Source organism: Anticarsia gemmatalis, chromosome 6 (genome assembly GCF_050436995.1).
Source record: "Anticarsia gemmatalis isolate Benzon Research Colony breed Stoneville strain chromosome 6, ilAntGemm2 primary, whole genome shotgun sequence".
In the NCBI taxonomy this organism is placed as follows: Eukaryota; Metazoa; Arthropoda; class Insecta; order Lepidoptera; family Erebidae; genus Anticarsia; species Anticarsia gemmatalis.
The window spans coordinates 3,221,925-3,241,030 of NC_134750.1; the positions used below are offsets into that span (position 1 = coordinate 3,221,925).

The 19,106-nt window shown below is 34.5% G+C and overlaps 1 protein-coding gene and 1 long non-coding RNA gene across 6 annotated transcripts; one reads left to right on the forward strand and one right to left on the reverse strand.

Annotated features, from left to right (window-relative positions):
• Window positions 1-1,383: 1,383 nt before the first annotated feature.
• Window positions 1,384-19,025, reverse strand: LOC142973498 (pyruvate kinase-like). 5 transcript variants are annotated; one of them, XM_076115258.1, is made up of 11 exons: window positions 18,867-19,025; window positions 10,523-10,655; window positions 9,939-10,162; window positions 9,312-9,534; window positions 8,848-8,954; window positions 6,537-6,683; window positions 4,258-4,359; window positions 3,730-3,975; window positions 3,120-3,342; window positions 2,126-2,282; window positions 1,384-1,719 (listed from the first exon to the last, which is right to left on the reverse strand). In XM_076115258.1, the coding sequence occupies exons 1-11, from the start codon at window positions 18,900-18,902 to the stop codon at window positions 1,707-1,709; spliced, it is 1,611 nt and encodes a 536-aa protein (XP_075971373.1). In that variant the 5' UTR covers window positions 18,903-19,025; the 3' UTR covers window positions 1,384-1,706. The 5 variants fall into 5 exon arrangements, with proteins under 5 accessions (XP_075971373.1, XP_075971377.1, XP_075971374.1 ...); XM_076115262.1 differs by lacking the exon at window positions 18,867-19,025 and adding an exon at window positions 18,036-18,194; XM_076115259.1 differs by lacking the exon at window positions 18,867-19,025 and adding an exon at window positions 15,467-15,771.
• On the forward strand, window positions 11,164-12,638 carry LOC142973860 (uncharacterized). Its single transcript, XR_012959528.1, has 3 exons — window positions 11,164-11,787; window positions 11,919-11,979; window positions 12,081-12,638. It is a non-coding gene; the product is annotated as an uncharacterized LOC142973860 (long non-coding RNA).
• Window positions 19,026-19,106: the final 81 nt, after the last annotated feature.

Consider the following 19,106-nt stretch of genomic DNA (forward strand, 5'->3'; position numbering starts at 1 on the left):
TAGCAATAACAGACCATTAAATTTGTAGTGTATCAAAACATTTCCATGACTAAAAATATTTTTAGAATAAGTACTTTCTGTTTACTAGTAACGTAACCAAAACATAGTATGCGTCATGATCACATGCTCTAAGGCGTCCTAACACTGTGTTGAATGCTAATAATTTATGAGTTTTTGTGGTTTATTATATTCAAAGTATGTATATTGACTATTTTTAAAGAAACAGCCCGAGTGGTCTCATCAATTAACACCTAATATAAACGGAAAAAAATAACATAATTATATCTGATCTGTATTTTTCCCGCGATATATCTATTGGTAAAATTAATGTTCTCTTTATTTTGATTTTGTATGGATGACCTTCATCAACTCCTACCAATGATACCATTTTCAGGCATCTGGTAAAAGAAAATCTAAGAGCGCCTACTCATTTGATCTTGCTAGACCCCTCAAACTCATTTGCTATGTTGATAGGTTAGGCGTAGTCATGAGATCGAACTATAAAGCCTCGTATCCACTAGGCAACATTTGGCGCGCGACACGTGAATCTCAACATGTACGGCAACGCTGCACAACAGCGCGCGACGTTGTCAGCTACCGCGCAAAGTGACGCGCGGCTTGTTGTTTGTTTAAAGTGCATCGTTAGTTGAGCATCAATTGTTGTCGAGTGGAGACGTGACGCACAACAAACGTCTTTTTGATTTCGATAAAATTATAACCACTGCCGCTGAAATCAACACAAGTTCCTCTGGCGACATGTTGTCGACGACTGAAGAATGTGTGGACAGACAACGTTGTTAAACAAATGTTCCGCGTCAACATTCAACAAGTTGCGAAACATGTTGAGCAACATGTCGCGCGTCAAATGTTGCCTAGTGGATACGAGGCTTTACATTGTAGGACCACTACATCTCAAAATTGCGAGTATAGCTACTAGGTATGTTTGTTATTAATCAATACAATTTATTTACCCAATCTCCCTCGTCGGGGCACCTCGACACAACTAATGATAAAACGAGCTCGGCCGTTTTTTTTAATTATTTAATAATATTGATCTAAACGGCTTTTCTATAGAACAAACGAACTTTTAATCAACTAAGAAATCTTAATCAATCTAACCTCGATTTTTAGTGCGACCAATAAACCATTGCTCCAATTTAAATAGAAAAAAAAAACAGTAACTTCTGTACCGTTATGTACAAATGTAATGTACATATTATTATCTAGATAATTTAGACTGCATTTTTATTACCCCTAGCTGTGCGCTGCTGGAGAAGAGATTCCTTCCAAATGAGTCCATTACGTTGGCCAAGTGCAGGTTAGGGAGAAATGTGTTTAACAATTTTCAGGCATGCAAGGTTGTAAATAAATAAAACAAATAAATACATTCAAACTTTTATTCATTACACAAACATATAAATTATTATTTATAATAAATATGTACGCCTAACACTAACTGTATAATTTCGAGATACAATCCTTTTATACATATATATCACTTAGCGCCATATGGACCCTTTATTTATTAATTTATTCGGGCTCTGCCCTGAGAATCGTGCCTAATTTGATCGTTTCATTATGGCAGTATTAAATAAATAAATAAGGCTTGCTTTTTATTAGGGACTCCATATTGTCGCGCTATAATGTCACTTTATAACAGCTAATACTTAACAAAAAAAGTTTCTTCCTGCGTCCGCCGAATTAGTTTATTCCACTTGGCTGTGAACAGAAAAGATGTAATTTAAAAAATCGAATATAAATATTGATGATGCTCGGAATTAAGTTTATTAGTATATTAAATTAAACCAATGTTGAGAATATAGACTTTACAGATACTGTGTTCGTTTTCATCACTAGTATTCAAACGGAACATTTTTAGACTGTGAACCAAACATCGGGTTAGTTATTTAATAGCTTGAACAAAGTTTTTGAATGTCGTGTATTGCTCTTATAAAATTGCTTCCTAGCTGACAACTTCGTTTTCGTCACTGAGAAAATGAGTCATAATTTCCCCCTTTTTCGTAACATTTTGTACTGGTACTCTTCTCTTATTGCTCGTAGCGTGATGTTATTTACCGGACTTCAATTTTAATATAAATTGTTAATATGTTGGTATATTACTTACATAATGCGCACGGTGTTGGTGAAGCCGGAGCCCTGCTTCCAGCCGGTGACGACGACCACGTGGTCGCCGGTCTTGATGAAACCGCGCGCGCGACCGAACTTCAGACCGCTCTGTACGCGGTTGTCTACGTCCTTCAGCCAGTCACTCGCTGCGGCCTCTGTTGACGGACAAATTGTATTATAATATAATACATATATAATCTTACGCTTATTTCCCATAGGGGTATGCAGAGACCAAAGAACGCCACTTGGTACGATCTCTACAAACTTCCCATGCCCCATTCACAGCCATACATCTTGTCATACAGTATTTTAATAAGATAGACCAAAAACAAAAAATCTTTTATTTGAGTGTTTTGGGTGTAATTAGTACAATTGCTATCATGACCTGTGGTCATAACAATAAATTGTTTTATGTAGGAAAAAAATACGATTTTTCAGTCGAGACAGTTATGATTTTTTGCTATAATTAAACGCACTGTCATAAGAGGGCGTTATAGTGGGCGTAACAAAAGACATAACGCGCAGACTTGTCAGAATGTATTGTTTCGCAAAACATGTCATCGCAAAATAAATATTTTGGGAGAAAGATGCGTAGGATGAAATTTTCAACAGTTTCTTGCAGAATTTTGAGTAAATTTCATACTGGCTGTAATTTTTGCATTGTCAATTGTGTTTTATATTCACACCCATTAAATCCGAAGGTGTAGGCAGCGGTGAATTAAATACATGCCTTTCGCCATTTACAAAGACGAATCCGATGAAATAGGGAGTCGTGTCTATCATATATTATTATATTAATTTGAAAAATACCCATAGAGCTTTGTCCAAACTGGCAATTGAGCCCCGGATCTCGTGATCAAAGTCGTATACACTACCGACCGCATCACCGAGGCAATCAATGATGATAGCACTAATATTGTAATAAAGTTTTATATAATGCGACTTTTAAGTTGATCGTTATTATTTCCCTATGTAGTAACGTTAGCAATCACCTTCGTAGACGATGGGCAGCACGCCGCGGTACAGGTGCGCCTGGCGCGCGGTCTGCGCGTGGCGCGTGACGGCGATGATGGGGCAGCGCGGCCGGTACTTGGACAGCAGGTGCGCCGACTTGCCGCTCGTCGTGATCACCACCACGGCCGCCGCCATGCACTTGGTGGACGCCTCCACGGCCGCGATGGCCGTCGAGTGCGCCGGCTCGATGGGGGTCCGCACCTGAACCAGTTGGGAAGATAATATTAGATAATAATATAAAAACATTAAGGTTCGGTTTTGGACTTACAAAAACAAATGGGCTATTTCAAAGTATAAGTAACAAAGTGGAAGTGTTGGGAAAAAGTTTATTTGTTAAGCCAACTTCCACTTACCTATTTAAAGTATAAAAATGGGGTCAATGGATTTGATATCCAATTTATAAATTAAAAATCTAGATCGGAGGATAGTCTAGATAGCCTACATCATATAAAACAATAGGTAATAGCATAATTTCATAAGATTTAGCAACTAAAAATAGTCACAGGCTATAATAAAATCTTTTGCATTTTAGATATCAAAAAAATTGCTGCAAAATTCCTTTACATTTTGAAGTGTTGCAGTACATACCTCAGAAGCGAGGTCATTGAAGAGCTGTTTGTGCCAGATGGCGGCCTCAGCCTCCTTGCAGATGTTGGCCATGGTGAGCACGCACTCCAGCGGGTAGTCGCCCTTGGCGGTCTCGCCCGACAGCATGACGCAGTCGGCGCCGTCCAGGATCGCGTTGGCCACGTCCGAGATCTCGGCGCGGGTGGCGCGGGGCTTCTTCACCATGGACTCCAACATCTGAGTCGCGCAGATCACTGGCTTTCCAACCTGGAATTAAGAAGTTCTTGTATTAAATTTCCAAAATCTACGATTATTTTGTAATTTTTGATATTTTTTTATTATTTCGATAATGTTGTATTTGGCATGAGACGAAGATGCGTGCACGCACGCTCCTACACGCATACGTGCGTGTACATACAAGTACGTAATACAAAATTCTTACTTCTCGTAGCCAGAATGTTATTATATTTTATAATATCTACTCAGACGTCCAAAATATGCAGTTGCATGTATCATTTTTTTAAATAAATTATTGATAAAAATACTCACCCTGTTGCAACGAGAGATCATGGTCTTTTGTGCGAGGAACACCTTCTCTGGGGGGATCTCAATACCGAGGTCACCACGGGCAACCATGATACCGTCTGAGGCCTGGAAATTAAAACATCATATTTTAGTAACATTTATTAAATATATGAGATACAGCCTGGAGACAGACAGACAGCGAAGGCTTAGTAAGAGGGTCCCGTTTTATTCTTTGGGGACTAAGTAAGTTGCGTAAGCATGTTTATGTTTCAGATTGTGCTGATTCTTTGTTATTGGCTAGGATCCAAAGATGTAAAAGCGTTGACAAAGACCTGAATCCTAAAGTTATTTGAGCCTGCATAAAGCAGTATTTCTTTACACCTCGTCCTTCAAAACGTCCTTTGAAAGCATGAATGAACACGACCTCAATAGTCTTTACAACTGCAATAAATCCAGTGAGAACTGCATTCTATTACGTTGTCCCACATAATAGTATGCAAGTGGGAGTCGTATGATACAGTTTGACATGCAAATTGAAATCATCCGCCCATTTTCTGCGAATCTAAACTGATTGACTGATTGTTGTCCAATTGTTATTTGGAGCATAGTTGAAGGATTAAATTCTGTTAGATCCAGAAAGGATCCGAATGATGTATCTTTGAGTATCGTAAATTTATAAATATTTTTTCATCATTGCGTCTCATTTAAGTAAAATATTCTACTACAGTAACCGCATATAGAATATTTTTCTTTCTAGTTAAGTAACATAAATAAAATAAAATTTAAATTAAGCTAAGCTTAGCTCTTAAGATTTAAAATTTTACAATTTAATTTCATAAAACCATTTTACTAAGAATCCTTCTAAACTTATTTCTTACATAATTACAAGTGCATAGTATGCCTCAACCCCGAATAAAGGGCTCCATATTCTTAACAAAACTTAATGGAAAATTTCTCATGAACATCAGGGATTTTTGCAAAACCTTCAATAATATACCTAAAGAAATAGGAGTAAACAAGCAGTACATTATAACGATCGCTTATCTAAAACATTCTTATATACTTGTATATTGTTTACTTCACAATGTATTTACTGATAAATAACTACTTATATAATAGTTTATTATAATGTTATGATTTAGATTTTTTTGCTTTGGATTGTGATAATAACATGCTACACGTGTGTATCACGTTTAATGCGTAATATTGTTAAGATGATTATTTAAATAAATAATTCACGTAAATTATTTTCACAATGTATTTTATAGGTCCAAGGTAATGAAATAACCTCAACAAATATACAAACATATTTTTTAGATATGCTTATTTATTAAGTATAAATACTTATCAAAGTTTTTGCACCAATAATCCTATCAATCCTATATTATCCTAACCTTTCTATTACGTATAGGAATCAAACCCAATATCTCTCAGGCGATAGCATTAACATAACGCCAAAAGATCGAGTGGCAAACAGATCGTTAAAGATCAAAAGTTTATAATCAATACTCAACTACAGTTTAAAGTGTTGACAGCTTATTTTCTTTACAACATATACCTATATCATATTATTTATATCAGTATATCATATTATATCGCAGAAAACAATGAACATATAAAGTCCTTAACAATAGTAGAGTACTTCCTAGTTATCAATATAAGACTTGCAGTGCTCTCCAAGTGGCGATAGGCCAACTATATTTATAACTATGTTTATATTAATCATACGAGTGAAGACAGGTTTAACAAAATAAGTACAGAAATACCTACTTACGCGTAACTCTGAATTTTGGTTTCATACTGGGTAGTGAGAATAACTAATTACGTCAGCGAAATCCTTCTTGCAGAGACAAGGGGCTTAAATTTTGCAATGTGTAAAACTCGTGCCTAAATTCTTTTACTGATTGGTTACCTAACAAACTATATGAATTCATCTGTTTATAAGCGCCCTAATTGGACATTTTATTTAGTTACAATTTACCAAAGAATTGAAAAAGCTAACAACATCATCATAATTTTGTTTTACCATAGGAAACTAAAGGAGGAGCTCGTGGCTTAGAAAACAGTAGCGCGATACTCTACAATTAGAATCATCGAGTATCGAGAGTTTGACATTTAGAATGTACTGCTAAAATTGTTTTTACGACGCCCGCTAGAAGCGCTGATCCGATTGTCATACAATTTTTTTCGACAGCTAGCCGGTTGTGTCGATCCTCGATAGTAGTAGAGAATCGGGCTACTGGAGTCGCAGATTGAAAACAAAAGGGGTATTGTTATAGTTGATCAAATAAAGTGTTACTTACAGCAATAATTTCGTCGAGGTTGACCATTCCCTGGTGGTTCTCGATCTTGGAGATGATCTTGATGTTCTTGCCCTTAGCGCCGAGGATGTCGCGGATCTCTTGCAGGGCAGCTCCGTTACGGATGAAGGAAGCGAAGATCATGTCCACCTGGGAAATAAAGAATAATAATTATTCAAATACTAGATGATCGTAAGTGAGTTTTCCGAAGGTATTTATTTATTTAAAATACTCGAACATTATTTCTCTAGTCTAGGGAATCGATTGTAATGGACATAGTAGTAATAGAGGTAGGTATATGCCCGATTTTCCAACGACTCTTGTACTATGAGATAACTATGTAAACGACAAGCTAATAGTGTCGAGGGCCCTAAATACACTAGAAAACCCTTATAACTTGGGAGTCTCTTTAGTGAGAGGACCTGTACATGTATTTTTTCTATACATAAAGATAATATACACATTGTGAACTATATCTTGGATGCAACTATGTACATCAGTCACGATTTTCATCAATAGATGGAACATATAAATAATGGTTTATGTGCATACAGTGCAGTGTAGACAATGCCTAATAGTTTGTCATCGACATATTGTCGCTAATAATTACGATACTAACGCTAAACGACTGTGATAAACAGTTATCAGTCTTAGTTTCAAGGGTATGAATACTGTAGCTAAGTAAGTATTAAATAATTAAGTACTTTTAAACGCTACTTTACTGGGATTCCTGTAAATCTAATTGCTTCAATAGTTACTGTGAAAATTCAAAATTATACCTCTCATATTTGAAAGCAACAAGAAAATATAACAGGTATATTATTTTGGTAGAATGACTACAGTAAGATTTACTAAGATCCATAAAGTTAGTTTTGAGAATATTAGGAAAATGTCAGTTTATCTATGGACTGTTTAACATTTACCTGAAAACTATATGAAGCTGCATAAGCCGACTTGGGCAAATATTTATATTTAAATGTGCGGGCACGTACGTATACGTTCATTTTATACGTACTCATAAAACGCTTTACAAGTGAACGCTTGGGAATTCTTCTATTTAAAGTAATACGCATTTTAAATTTTTACGTAGGTCGTATTATTGGGGAATTCTTTCATGACGCTTAGGTATTCTTTTTATCATATGTCGATAACAAGACCACATATAAACCACGTTCTTAGACAGTGTTACGATTTAAAACTGAATCAGTGATCTAAGTGACGTCAAAACTGTATTAATGAATCATGTGGGATTTAAAATATCGCCTTATTGCAATTTTATCTGCGATTTTTCCGAGTCTTTATCAGTAAATTGGGAAATTTGGTTTTATAGACGTTGAGACACTAGTTTAGGGTTATGACTGTGTATCAGCTTCGTGCATCGTGATATTAAATATATTGGAGCATTTTATAAATCTAGCAATTTTTTTTAAAGAATTCATGTCTTCAGTACATTGAATTCGCCTACGTTTCAACAGGTTCGAGACAACTAGCTATTGTTTAATTTTTTTTTTAATCTCGAAGGAATCAAAATCACCAAGAACTAGACAATTGAAAGTATGAAGATCATCATAAATCACGAAATTCCGAAAGCTATATTTTGTTTTAAGCCGATACATAAATCAACATCGAACAGGTGTTTGGAGATATTATTAAGATACTATCATATCGAAATATACGCTTTAGTTCCATATTACTACAAACCAAACAAATAAATCATTCAAGCGCCGCGTGATCGGATAAGAGTGTACGTAATTTATCAATGAGATCATTTTTATCCGTCATTTATCTGTATTTTGTCAGCACTTGTAAGGTTTGTGAACTCTCGTCTGCCGTGCTATTATCGTGTTGCCAACGTAAATATACAATAACACAGACATGCCGCGTGATAAACAGTGACATGATACTTTTTTCTTTTGAAATTTCGTCTGTTTTACTTGAATAGGTAAGTAGAGGTGAAAGACTCTCGTACACAAAGATTTCAGTCTTCTAGCGACTACCGTCACACAAATGCATTGAGGATCGTAGACGAGTCGCGTAGCCGACATTCGTCCTCGATCCTGCGACTGGATTAAGCGTAAGAATTAATGCCTGTCAATAGTTAGTCATTAATTAACACGTCAAGATAAGATGGTACAAATCCAACTAAATCATAAAGACCTGCTTAAGATACAGATGTCTAGACCAACAAAGAACATAAATCGAGTTGATAACGATTTTTTAGCTACTTCCTACTGTATTTAACTGTAAAACTTGTAACTCTTATACAAAACAGTTTTATCGATAAACTTACAAGAGAATTTATAGTAATACTTACGCCTTGTTCAACACCGAAGAGCAAGTCAGACTTGTCCTTTTCAGAGACGGCGGGCAGGTCTACGGGAAGACCGGGGAGGTTCACACCCTTCCTGGAGCCCAACATACCTGGTGAAAGAAAAACAATATATTGTAGAGACAATAAAAAAAAAACATTGTTGTAAGACATCCTGACTTTTTGCAGAACGCAGCATATTTCTGTTACCAAAAAAATACATTGCCTGTCTTTTTGTATTTTTTATTGTTAGAGACCATGTATTTTTTGGGCGAATGCAAATCACAAGTGGTTCAGGATTTAAGGTTAGTTTTGTCCCACTCTTTGTTCAAATACAAAACTAAAATAGAAATCCGTTTTCCTAAATAAAAATATTCAAAACTCGGTTTGTACCAAAAGAGCTACATCTACACATAGAAACAAATTAATTATCAGTAAAATATAAAAGCAAACCTCAGAATATTCCTTACCTCCATTCTCAATAGTGCAGACGAGTACATCAGCAGAAGCGGTCTGGCAGATGATGGAGATAAGTCCATCATCAATGAAGATCCTGTTGCCAGGCTTGACCACGCTGGTGATGTTCTTGTAGTCCACGTAGATCACGTCCTTGTTGCCGCGCTCCGAGTACGCGGGGTCTGTGGTCAGCTTGATTGTGTCGCCTTTCTTCAGTTCCACTTCCGCTGAACCACCCTAGTAAGAAAAATATTTTAAATTATTGAATGGTAACTTAGAAATAATATTACACTTAACCTCTTTTGTTATTTTATAGGATGTGTTAATATCATATCAGTATCATACCTAACATCGTGTTTAATAGACTATAAAAATTCGATGACCACCGGGCACCAACAATTTTTGAGAAGATAAGCTAGTCTTGATATTACAATACATGATTATCTTATTTGTTGTTCATGTGTTCATAATTAGGATGCGTTGACTTAAACCCGTACATTCTTAGAGTGATACTCGCTAAAGTATACGCGATTACGTATACGTGCACGTTACTCAGTGAATTGTATACGTATAAATCGTATTAGATGTATATATTTATCAGATGTAATTCCACAATTACTGCGTAATTTATAAATACTTACACCCTCAAGAAGTCCAGTCCTGATCTCAGGTCCCTTGGTGTCAAGCGCGATGGCGAGAGAGAAGGGGCTGCCGAGTTTGGCGCTGTAGTTCTTCTCAGCCTCGCGGCAGTTCTTGATGGTCTCCGCGTGGTACTCGTGCGAGCCGTGCGAGAAGTTCATGCGGGCTACGTTCATGCCCGTCTCCATCATGCGCTCCAGCATTGAGACATCGCGGGAAGCCGGCCCTGGGAGAAAAATAGTCGTTGTTTTATAGAAAAATAATTTTATTGTTGATGTAGAGCCACACAGCAGAACCTCAATCTATGCTAGACGTCAATGGTTAGAAAAACTTTTTTTGTATTTTTTTTAGATCTGATATTCTACAGCTAAGTTTAAAAGTATATTTTCAAAGATGTGCACGTCTTTTATGGTTCGAAATCTTTATAATAATCATTGATTAGACAATAAGGACCATCTAGGAAGAGAAATCAATGATAATATTACCAGTAGTCTTTTTAGGATTTCTTGCAGAAAATGCGATGCAGAATGATAAGATTCGCAGGTTTATTTATCGTAGTCATTACTTGATTAAATAATTAACTCACCAATGGTACAGATGATGCCGGACAGACGGACGTAAGAGGCCTTGGAGTCGATGTCCAGGCTGCAGATGTGCTGCAGGTGCGAGCCGGCGTTCATGGCGGCTTGCTGCATGGCTGGCTTGTCTGACGATCCCGTCTACACAAACATATACATTATTACACGAACAATTAACATTCCGTCTATACATTATTACACGAACAATTAACATTTATGCTATATTATGTAGAGGAAGAAACTAGACGTGGTTTTCCTGAAACATTTGTTTGAAAATTTTTTCCGGCAATAAGTTTTCAGCCAATATAAACTGTTTAGTATGGTAAGTAACCTAAACTCGTGTGCAGTAGACTACAGATGACTAGATGACGCTAAAGTCATTAAACTGATAAAAGTTTTGGAAGTAAAAAGTCCTTCGACGTTAGGAGCAACTTATCCGAAAGTACCTAGATTCTTTCAATCCGACACGTAAAATTATAAAAAAGTAATTATTAAAACTGTTGTTTAATTCATAATTCATACAATTTCATTTTTTCAGCATGATCTAAGTACGTAGTCTTATATTTCAGCCAAATCTAGTTAAGTCTAGAACAAGCTTTATTCAATAAAGAACCTCCACTGAGTCTGACTAAGGATATTGCTGATTACAAAAGGTGACATCAGCCTCTATAGGTGAAGTAAACGGATGTCTCACGCTTCACTGATTACGCCGATATTAGTTATATTTAACGTTTAACATTGAACATGTACTTAAGGAGTATGTAAAACGCAGTAACTTATATCTACACCAATATAATTTTGATAAATCTTAATCATCATTTTCTATACGTTAAATATGTAGGGTTTACAAGTTGAAAGAATTAAACCAAAAATCACATTGAAAGTTTTCCATTTTCCACGCGAACAAAATTGCGGACAAAAACTAGTAGGTAGGTACATATAAAATAACGCCTACAATATAAACTGAACACTTATGCATTCGATTTCCAACGTGGGAATCGAATACCGCGCACGTGATGCTTAACCTCCTGCCTACATTTGTACTACAAATAGGACATAAGACCGGATAAATTTCAAAAAAATATTTTGCCGCTTTTTAAACTGGTAGTTCCAAAACATTTAGATGGTGACATCTATCGAATATCTAGGTTACTAAATATAGGTAAATGTCAATTGCCGTGTGGTTCCCTTTTTGCGTAATGGCGACAGAAGATGGACGTGTGCCGGTGCGTGCATGCAGGGATAAGTTAATCGATTTGAATCATATTGAAATGTTGGTTCTTATTGGATTTTGTGCTATTATTAATAAATTAAGACTATAAAATGATGATGTGCACTGGTAGTTTGATATAATTTTATAAAATATTCAATACACAATGATTTTTTGTTTTATGTCCTTTGCAGAGGACAAATGTAGACAATAAAAGTTTTAGTACTTAGACTTCTGATGTACTTTATACAGTACGTAAGTACATATTTCAATATATTTGTGGCTATTATATGACAATGCCATAGCTTTTTGACCTTGCCGGGGTAAATGCATGGCTGCATCATCGCATTTTTCAGGTTGAAAAGGGTAAACATAAGAGTTATGTCATGCAGCTGCGCAAATATAAGTTGGATTTAGCTTATTTCGTATGATGAAGGAAGAGATGACGACTATGAGGAGGACGATGAGTACGAGGAAATAGAGTCTAAGCACAAGAGGGAGAGAGCAAGCCGTCCAAAAGCTGCTGCACATTTACCCGATCATGGAGCAAAACAGTCGCGATGTAGAAGAGTGAATGTCATGAAAAAACACTGTATTTAGCAAAATATGTGCGGATATTTTTGTTTTACGCCAAACAAGAATAGTTTTTTTCGATTTCCACCAAAAAATAGAGTAGTTTATAGGTATAGGTATTAATGAAACTTGATTGATCCCTTAATTATGTTCCTAATTAACGACTGATTGGTTATCAAGAATTGTTGAAGATGAGAAAAGTTTAATTTTGATAGTTTTGTCTGAATGAAGTTTTCCTTTTGTTTTAATTTTAACTTTGTGAGACGGACATATAATTCTGACTATTAAAACAATGTTTAATTTGTGTTATATTCCTTTCCAAAACCCATTGTTTACCTTAAAACTAGTCTATGTCCTACATAAATCACATAGTAATATAGTCCCTTTGTCCTACATAAAGGACATAGTGAAAAACCGATTTTCCCGATGAAGGATTTTTTAAACTATTTTTCCTGTATATCATATCCTATTGTCAACACAATACTAAAATTTCAACAGCATATTCCAAAAAAAGGGACCCTGGTAGGCAGGAGGTTAAAGTAGGCCGCTTTTCCGCGAAACCTTTATCAGTAACATTATAATAAAACAAAACCCACAATTCTAACTGAACACTGTGAAAGTTTTCTAAATACGGCGAAACACCTGATACTCTTCATTTTTACTAGTTAAATATTGAGATCACAAATATACTGCAACATTCATTTATAATATTTAAAGAACAAATATTGACATATTTATCCAATCGAATAACCACATCACGAACGAATAGAGGAAGGAAACAAACTAATATAGAACCTGTAAAAATCCTTCAAAGCCTTACTCGTTCCATCTCTTTCTAACATCGTCTGTTGCTATATTCCTATCTCTGTTTTGCGATGAAAAGCAGTGGCTAACGTTTTTCAGGTCTACGCGGCTACTTCATTAACAGTCGTCAGGCAAAATCAATAACATAATAGCCACAAATAATCACAAGAAAATAGCTTAGAATTTTCTAGCACTGCAATTTCAGTACTGACGGTTATAGCCCGACTACGTTTTCATAGAATTAGGTCGGTCAATGACCTAAGACTTCTGTTGATATAGGTCGATGAACTGTACATAAAATTACCTATTTATAAAATATAAACTTGATCAAAATTTATTTCACGTAATTCGGAAATAAGCAACTTATGATATGCAATAAAATAGTTTACGTGAAAACATTAATGACATGTTGCACATTGCGATTCGAACCCACGACCTACGTCACCGACAGTGTACAATGCGGCGTCGACATGACAGACGTATTAACCGCAGGTATCGTATCTTGTTACCCACACATTATGTCTCTATGCAGTCTATTGACGAAATAGTGGTACATAGGTACATATACACATAAAACCACAATAATATACCTCATATAGGTATTATATGACCAGATCATAGAAGTGAAAGATACCAATGTTATTCAGGGAAATAACAATCATTACAATTCTACAAGCGTTTAAAAAAGTTTAAAAATTAACATTAAACTTGATATGGAGCAAGAAATATATGTTAATCGTAAATAAAGAGTACCTACAGGTATGTTGTCTTCTTCTTCTGTAGTTGACAGAACAGAAGAAGAAGACATTGTTGATTGTTTGTGTAGTCTTTTACAAAGAAAAAAAAAGAATTTTATCAAGAATCAATTAAAGCAAGAAATAAGTTAAATTTTGAGTGAATAACAAAAAAGTTTCACTTTTCTACCTATGAAAATTTGCCTTCATAACACTATAGTCAGTGGAAGCATTCCTGCGATGCAATAACAGGGTCTAATAGCATTGACATTGATGCACAATCATACAGTTTATGACAACCAAGTGATTCATTACCTCCTACTTATGTATACTGTACCTGTATAAATGATATAGTACTTTCTGATATGTGGAAAACTGTAAGACTTAAAATCAAAATCATATCATTTATTCATTTAGGTCAAATGCTGACACTTTTCATAGTCAATGATACAGAGAGTGACTTTACCTTAAGTACCTACAATATGGATTAAAGTTAGAAGTGTCCAATAAAATTTCATCTTTATATTCTTGAAAGTTAACTTGATGATTCAGATAATAAGTATTTTATTTTTAGTTTCTTAGTACATAGGCTAGTGATCTTTAAATGATTAGCTAGTCTGTAAATATATAATAAAAATAAATAAGGGTCAAACAAGAACAACAGTTTTGTAATTACAATTTAAAACCTATGAATGGAAATCTAGACATTGTATATTAACACAATCCTAGATTAAAATAATAAAGAACAAAATTTTTTACATTAGAATTGGTAATCAGTAAGAACGCAATAACTATGTAGGTATATGAAATTTTCCATAGAGAACAACAGGAAACAATGACACAAGTAAACCTGGCATTTAGTCGTAATCTACTGATGTTTAGTCATGTGAAACGCTTGCATTGTTTATACTTTATTTATGGTGTCATGTGAGCCGACTGTCTCTCATTACTGGCTGAAAACTACACCAATAACAATATGAGTAAAAACATCTATGGTAATTTTTTAAAACATAAACTAGTTTTAAAAAATATAAATATTTTTTTCCGTGAAATTGAAACCTAGTCTGAAGTTAAAATAATAGTGATACAAACATTTATCTAATATCTTTTATGATTAACAAGGTAAATGTACTTTTTATTTTCTATTGATTCTTTAATGAAGTAACCTTTAATTTAAATTTCTAATTAGAATATAATAGGCAATTCTTACTGTCATTTTCATAATGTAAAATTCTGAGTTATCGCACAGTACTGAGCACTCACACAGCCAGTAATTACTAGTTACTCTGATTGACTATTGTGATTACATCTGATAACATCATATCTACTACACTCTTTATCTATTTCCATATGCATATACTTATACATGCCTCTCAATGGAAGTTTTCTCAGCTGATATACACAAGTGAGTGACATGAGAGTTGATACTGAAAACATTTCCTCAACTGATTTTATACAAAGTATTTTAAAATATACATATTTTCAATTAAAAAATTGTTTGACTTCGCGCAACATCCGATTAAAATAAGCGAAACCGGCACGATTATATATCGTCATGGTAATTTTTTCCGTAACAAAACTATAACATGAAATTCACGCAAGAGATGAAAATAGAATAAAAGGGACGTTACCTCGACTTTGCCATCGTAGATTGTGGGGAAAACCATATTGTTAGTGTTCAAATGTAAGAATTTTTCACTGTACAACGCGGGAGGTCGGACTGCCGGCTTTCGTGATCTTGAACTGCCCTTCCGAACGAAAAACGGATTCCCGCAGCGCCGTGCGAACGGAGTTGCGTACTTGGTGAGACGCGAGCGGCGCGCGCAGAACAACGTCGCCACAAACGCGGGGTGAGTAAAACCACCGAAACCGACTAGACTACCTATTATTACTCAATTCGCATAATATCACGCTCTCAAACTGAATTAACGTTGCAGCCACCGTCGACCCTCCTTTCAGTGAGCAACAAGATGATTTTATTCTAAATTTAAACATTTGAAAGCTTGCCAATGCTATACGTTGGCTGAAACAGTTAGGTCTAGTCAGATTAATTCAAGAACCCTACGAGTAAGCTGAGTTTAATCAAGGTTTAAATTATTTTAAAATCAAAACAGAAAACCAAGTTTCCTTTTTGCCGCGAAAAATTGTGACATTTCAGCTGATCTGACAGAATCTGACAAAAAGCTGCTTCCGGATGTTCCGGTTAGTAACAAATTCATTTCCGTAACTTGCAATGCACTTCCGCAGAGGCAAACAACCTTTGGGGAGGTACCTATATCATAGTTTGCAATAAATAAAATACATTTTTTAGGTCACGGTGAAAGTTTCGTCTATTAGGACATAATTTTTAAATAAAATTGCAGAAGATTTAATTGAGGTTGTGATTTATTCAATATTTTTTTAATATATCCTGCAAATAAAATTTCATTTAAAACAAAAAGGAGCAGTAACGTAAGCGTTTACAGCTGATGATTCAGTAACGATAATTCAATAATAATAATAATACAGACAAGCAAAGCTTTATTATTTTAATCCTATCTTCAAGGTGTTTACGGGGAACATGTTTTGTGTTTAAATATAGGGGAGCGATGAACTGGGGTAGGGGTGCCATTACAAATAAAATGTGCGTGCCGTATGCGCTGTGGTGCAGACGGCAAAATAGTGCACTCGTTTATAATTTTGATAGTAAAGGTGCGATTTTGCGTCGTTTAAATATATACCTATTTCTTAGTCAAAATGTTGCAAAGGTTTTTTTAGATACAATCAAGTTTTTTTTAACGAGTCAACTGCGAGGGTATGTATTTAAATAATCAACAACCGTTAGTAAAGACTAAAGATAACATTATGAAACAGAAGTATTACAGCAATAGGTAATAGGTACCTACTTATTAATTATGATACCCAGTCATAATGCCTACTTACAGTTTATTTGTCTGCTTTAAATCAATACAGAACTACCTACATAATGTGCATTTTTTGTGTTACCTTATATGTTAACTTATATAAATAAAATACATTTTCATAACTTTTATTCGGACACATAAAATATAAAAAAGAAATAATTTGTAAAAATAGTGTCACTACAGTAAAGGTTGACCTTAAAGTTTTTAATATAGTAGGTATTTTTGTACCTTTGTTATATTCGATTATTTTAATTATGACAAGAAAATTGCACACTTTCATAGGCTTTTGCATGCTGAATCCAGCACTTACTCTTTTCTTTCAATCAACATAATACCTTTATGTAGGCGTTAATTTTCTAATGAACCATTATTTCTAGCCTCTCTTCACTTTTCAGTGGAGCAAAAGTTATTTTATTATTATTGCAATTCCGTTCATTTTACAATTAAATTGAATTGCCTGGCACAGGTAGGTACAGAACCTAGGTACAGAAAAGGGAGGTAAAAAAAAATGCAACAGTAACAATGTCTAGATACCTGCCTACCTGTAAATTCGGATCCGCTAGATATCTAGACTTAAATAAGCATTATAAATAACATTTTTATATGAATGTTTTAAAAGTTAGTTTATTGTTATAAAATTCTTGGTAAGAATAAAAGACAAGCAGTAATAGTTCCGTTTGAAACATGTTTATGAAAATGTTTTCAATGAAATCTAGATTAACGAAAGTATTCATCCTTAATAATGTGATATTAAACGAAAGTACGTTTATAATTTAAATTACCTAGTACCTACTTACTAACTGTAAATATTGAACTAGTTACCATCAAAACTGAAAACCATACCTAGTACAAGTATAAGTACCTACTTAGTGAGCGTAAATAGTAATTTTTAGGTTAGAATATTACCATTATACGTAAACTAAGTAACAATTACTAATACAATACAAAATAATGTTTACACGCGTGAAGATCAAACACAATAAAGTTATTCTTCAAATTACAGCAAGTCTTTGTGCTGCAAAAAGCCGGTAATAATGGCAGACATTTGGCCAATCTCTATTAATTCAATTGAAACTGAGAAATACAAACAAATATAATTAACTCTTGAGTTGTTATACTCATTCTAACAATAAGACACGTATAATTAGATCATGCGACATCTACATGATACCTACTATATAGTTAGTCATTTCCAAGTTTCCAATAAACTTTTCAACTTCCAAAACTTTATAATACCGCTGACAAATAGGAAAATATTTCTTTATGATTGGTATAATTATTATGTATGTGTACTTACGAATGCCATTATTATAAATTATATTTTTTATTAATTATTAAATGTAGATCCAACAAAGTTGCAGATCTACGACCACTATCACTAACTTCTGCCGTGTAGTTTGACAGCGGCTATGCAAGGACTTTTAGAGGTCAACTGAATGTCATAGACACGCACAAGGTAGCCATTTTAACGTGATAATCATACCGGCAAAATGAAAAGCATCCAAAATATTGTGGCCGTTTGTGGTTTATTTCATTATCATTTGCATTATCTGTACCAATAGAGGTGGAGAAGTGTTTATTTTATAAAACATACAGGTTGTTAATTAAGATTTTGTACCAATTAGCATTTTGATACTTTTTACATATTTTTTATAGGTACCGCCAAATGTTTGCGACACCACAACCGTCGTTTGAGTGTAAAGCACAGTTCAGATAGTACAACAATCCATGAATCAAATTGGGATTAAAAATCCAAGACAGATACATTCTGTTAACTCTAACACAATTTTATTTTCAGTTTCTAATGATTTATTTCAGTATTCTGGACGCAGAGTCAATTTATGGAGTGAAGTTACAAAAAGGTTTTAATTCCGCGGTTCGTGTGAACACCGCTTATGCCTGAGATATCCGGTATTCAATATTAGTCAAATCAAAGCTTTCATTTACAAAAATCACCTTCCTAAGTAAGAAAATCAAAATATTTATAAACTTAACTACAACTTTTTATTTCTTATTTAGAAGTACAAGTATTTGTATTTTATTAATAGCTGAGATTAGAGTAAGACAGTGAATTAGTTTTTCATAGAGCAATATAACCAAATTTAAAAAAAAGAATATATTTACTTACTTTAATATTTCTGCGTCCTGTTTCGACTGCCTTCATTTTAAATTCAAATAATTATTTTACAGACACGCTACCACATTGAATTCTGTCACTGAACTGTTACCTTACAGCTGACCCGTTACCCGTTAGTTTATCTTGGAGCTGATAAATTCCTACGCCCTTATCTTCATCAGTTGTCAATAAATTAACTATACTTACTATTTGTCACATCGTCTCTATCTCCATAAAAACATAGATAAAGAA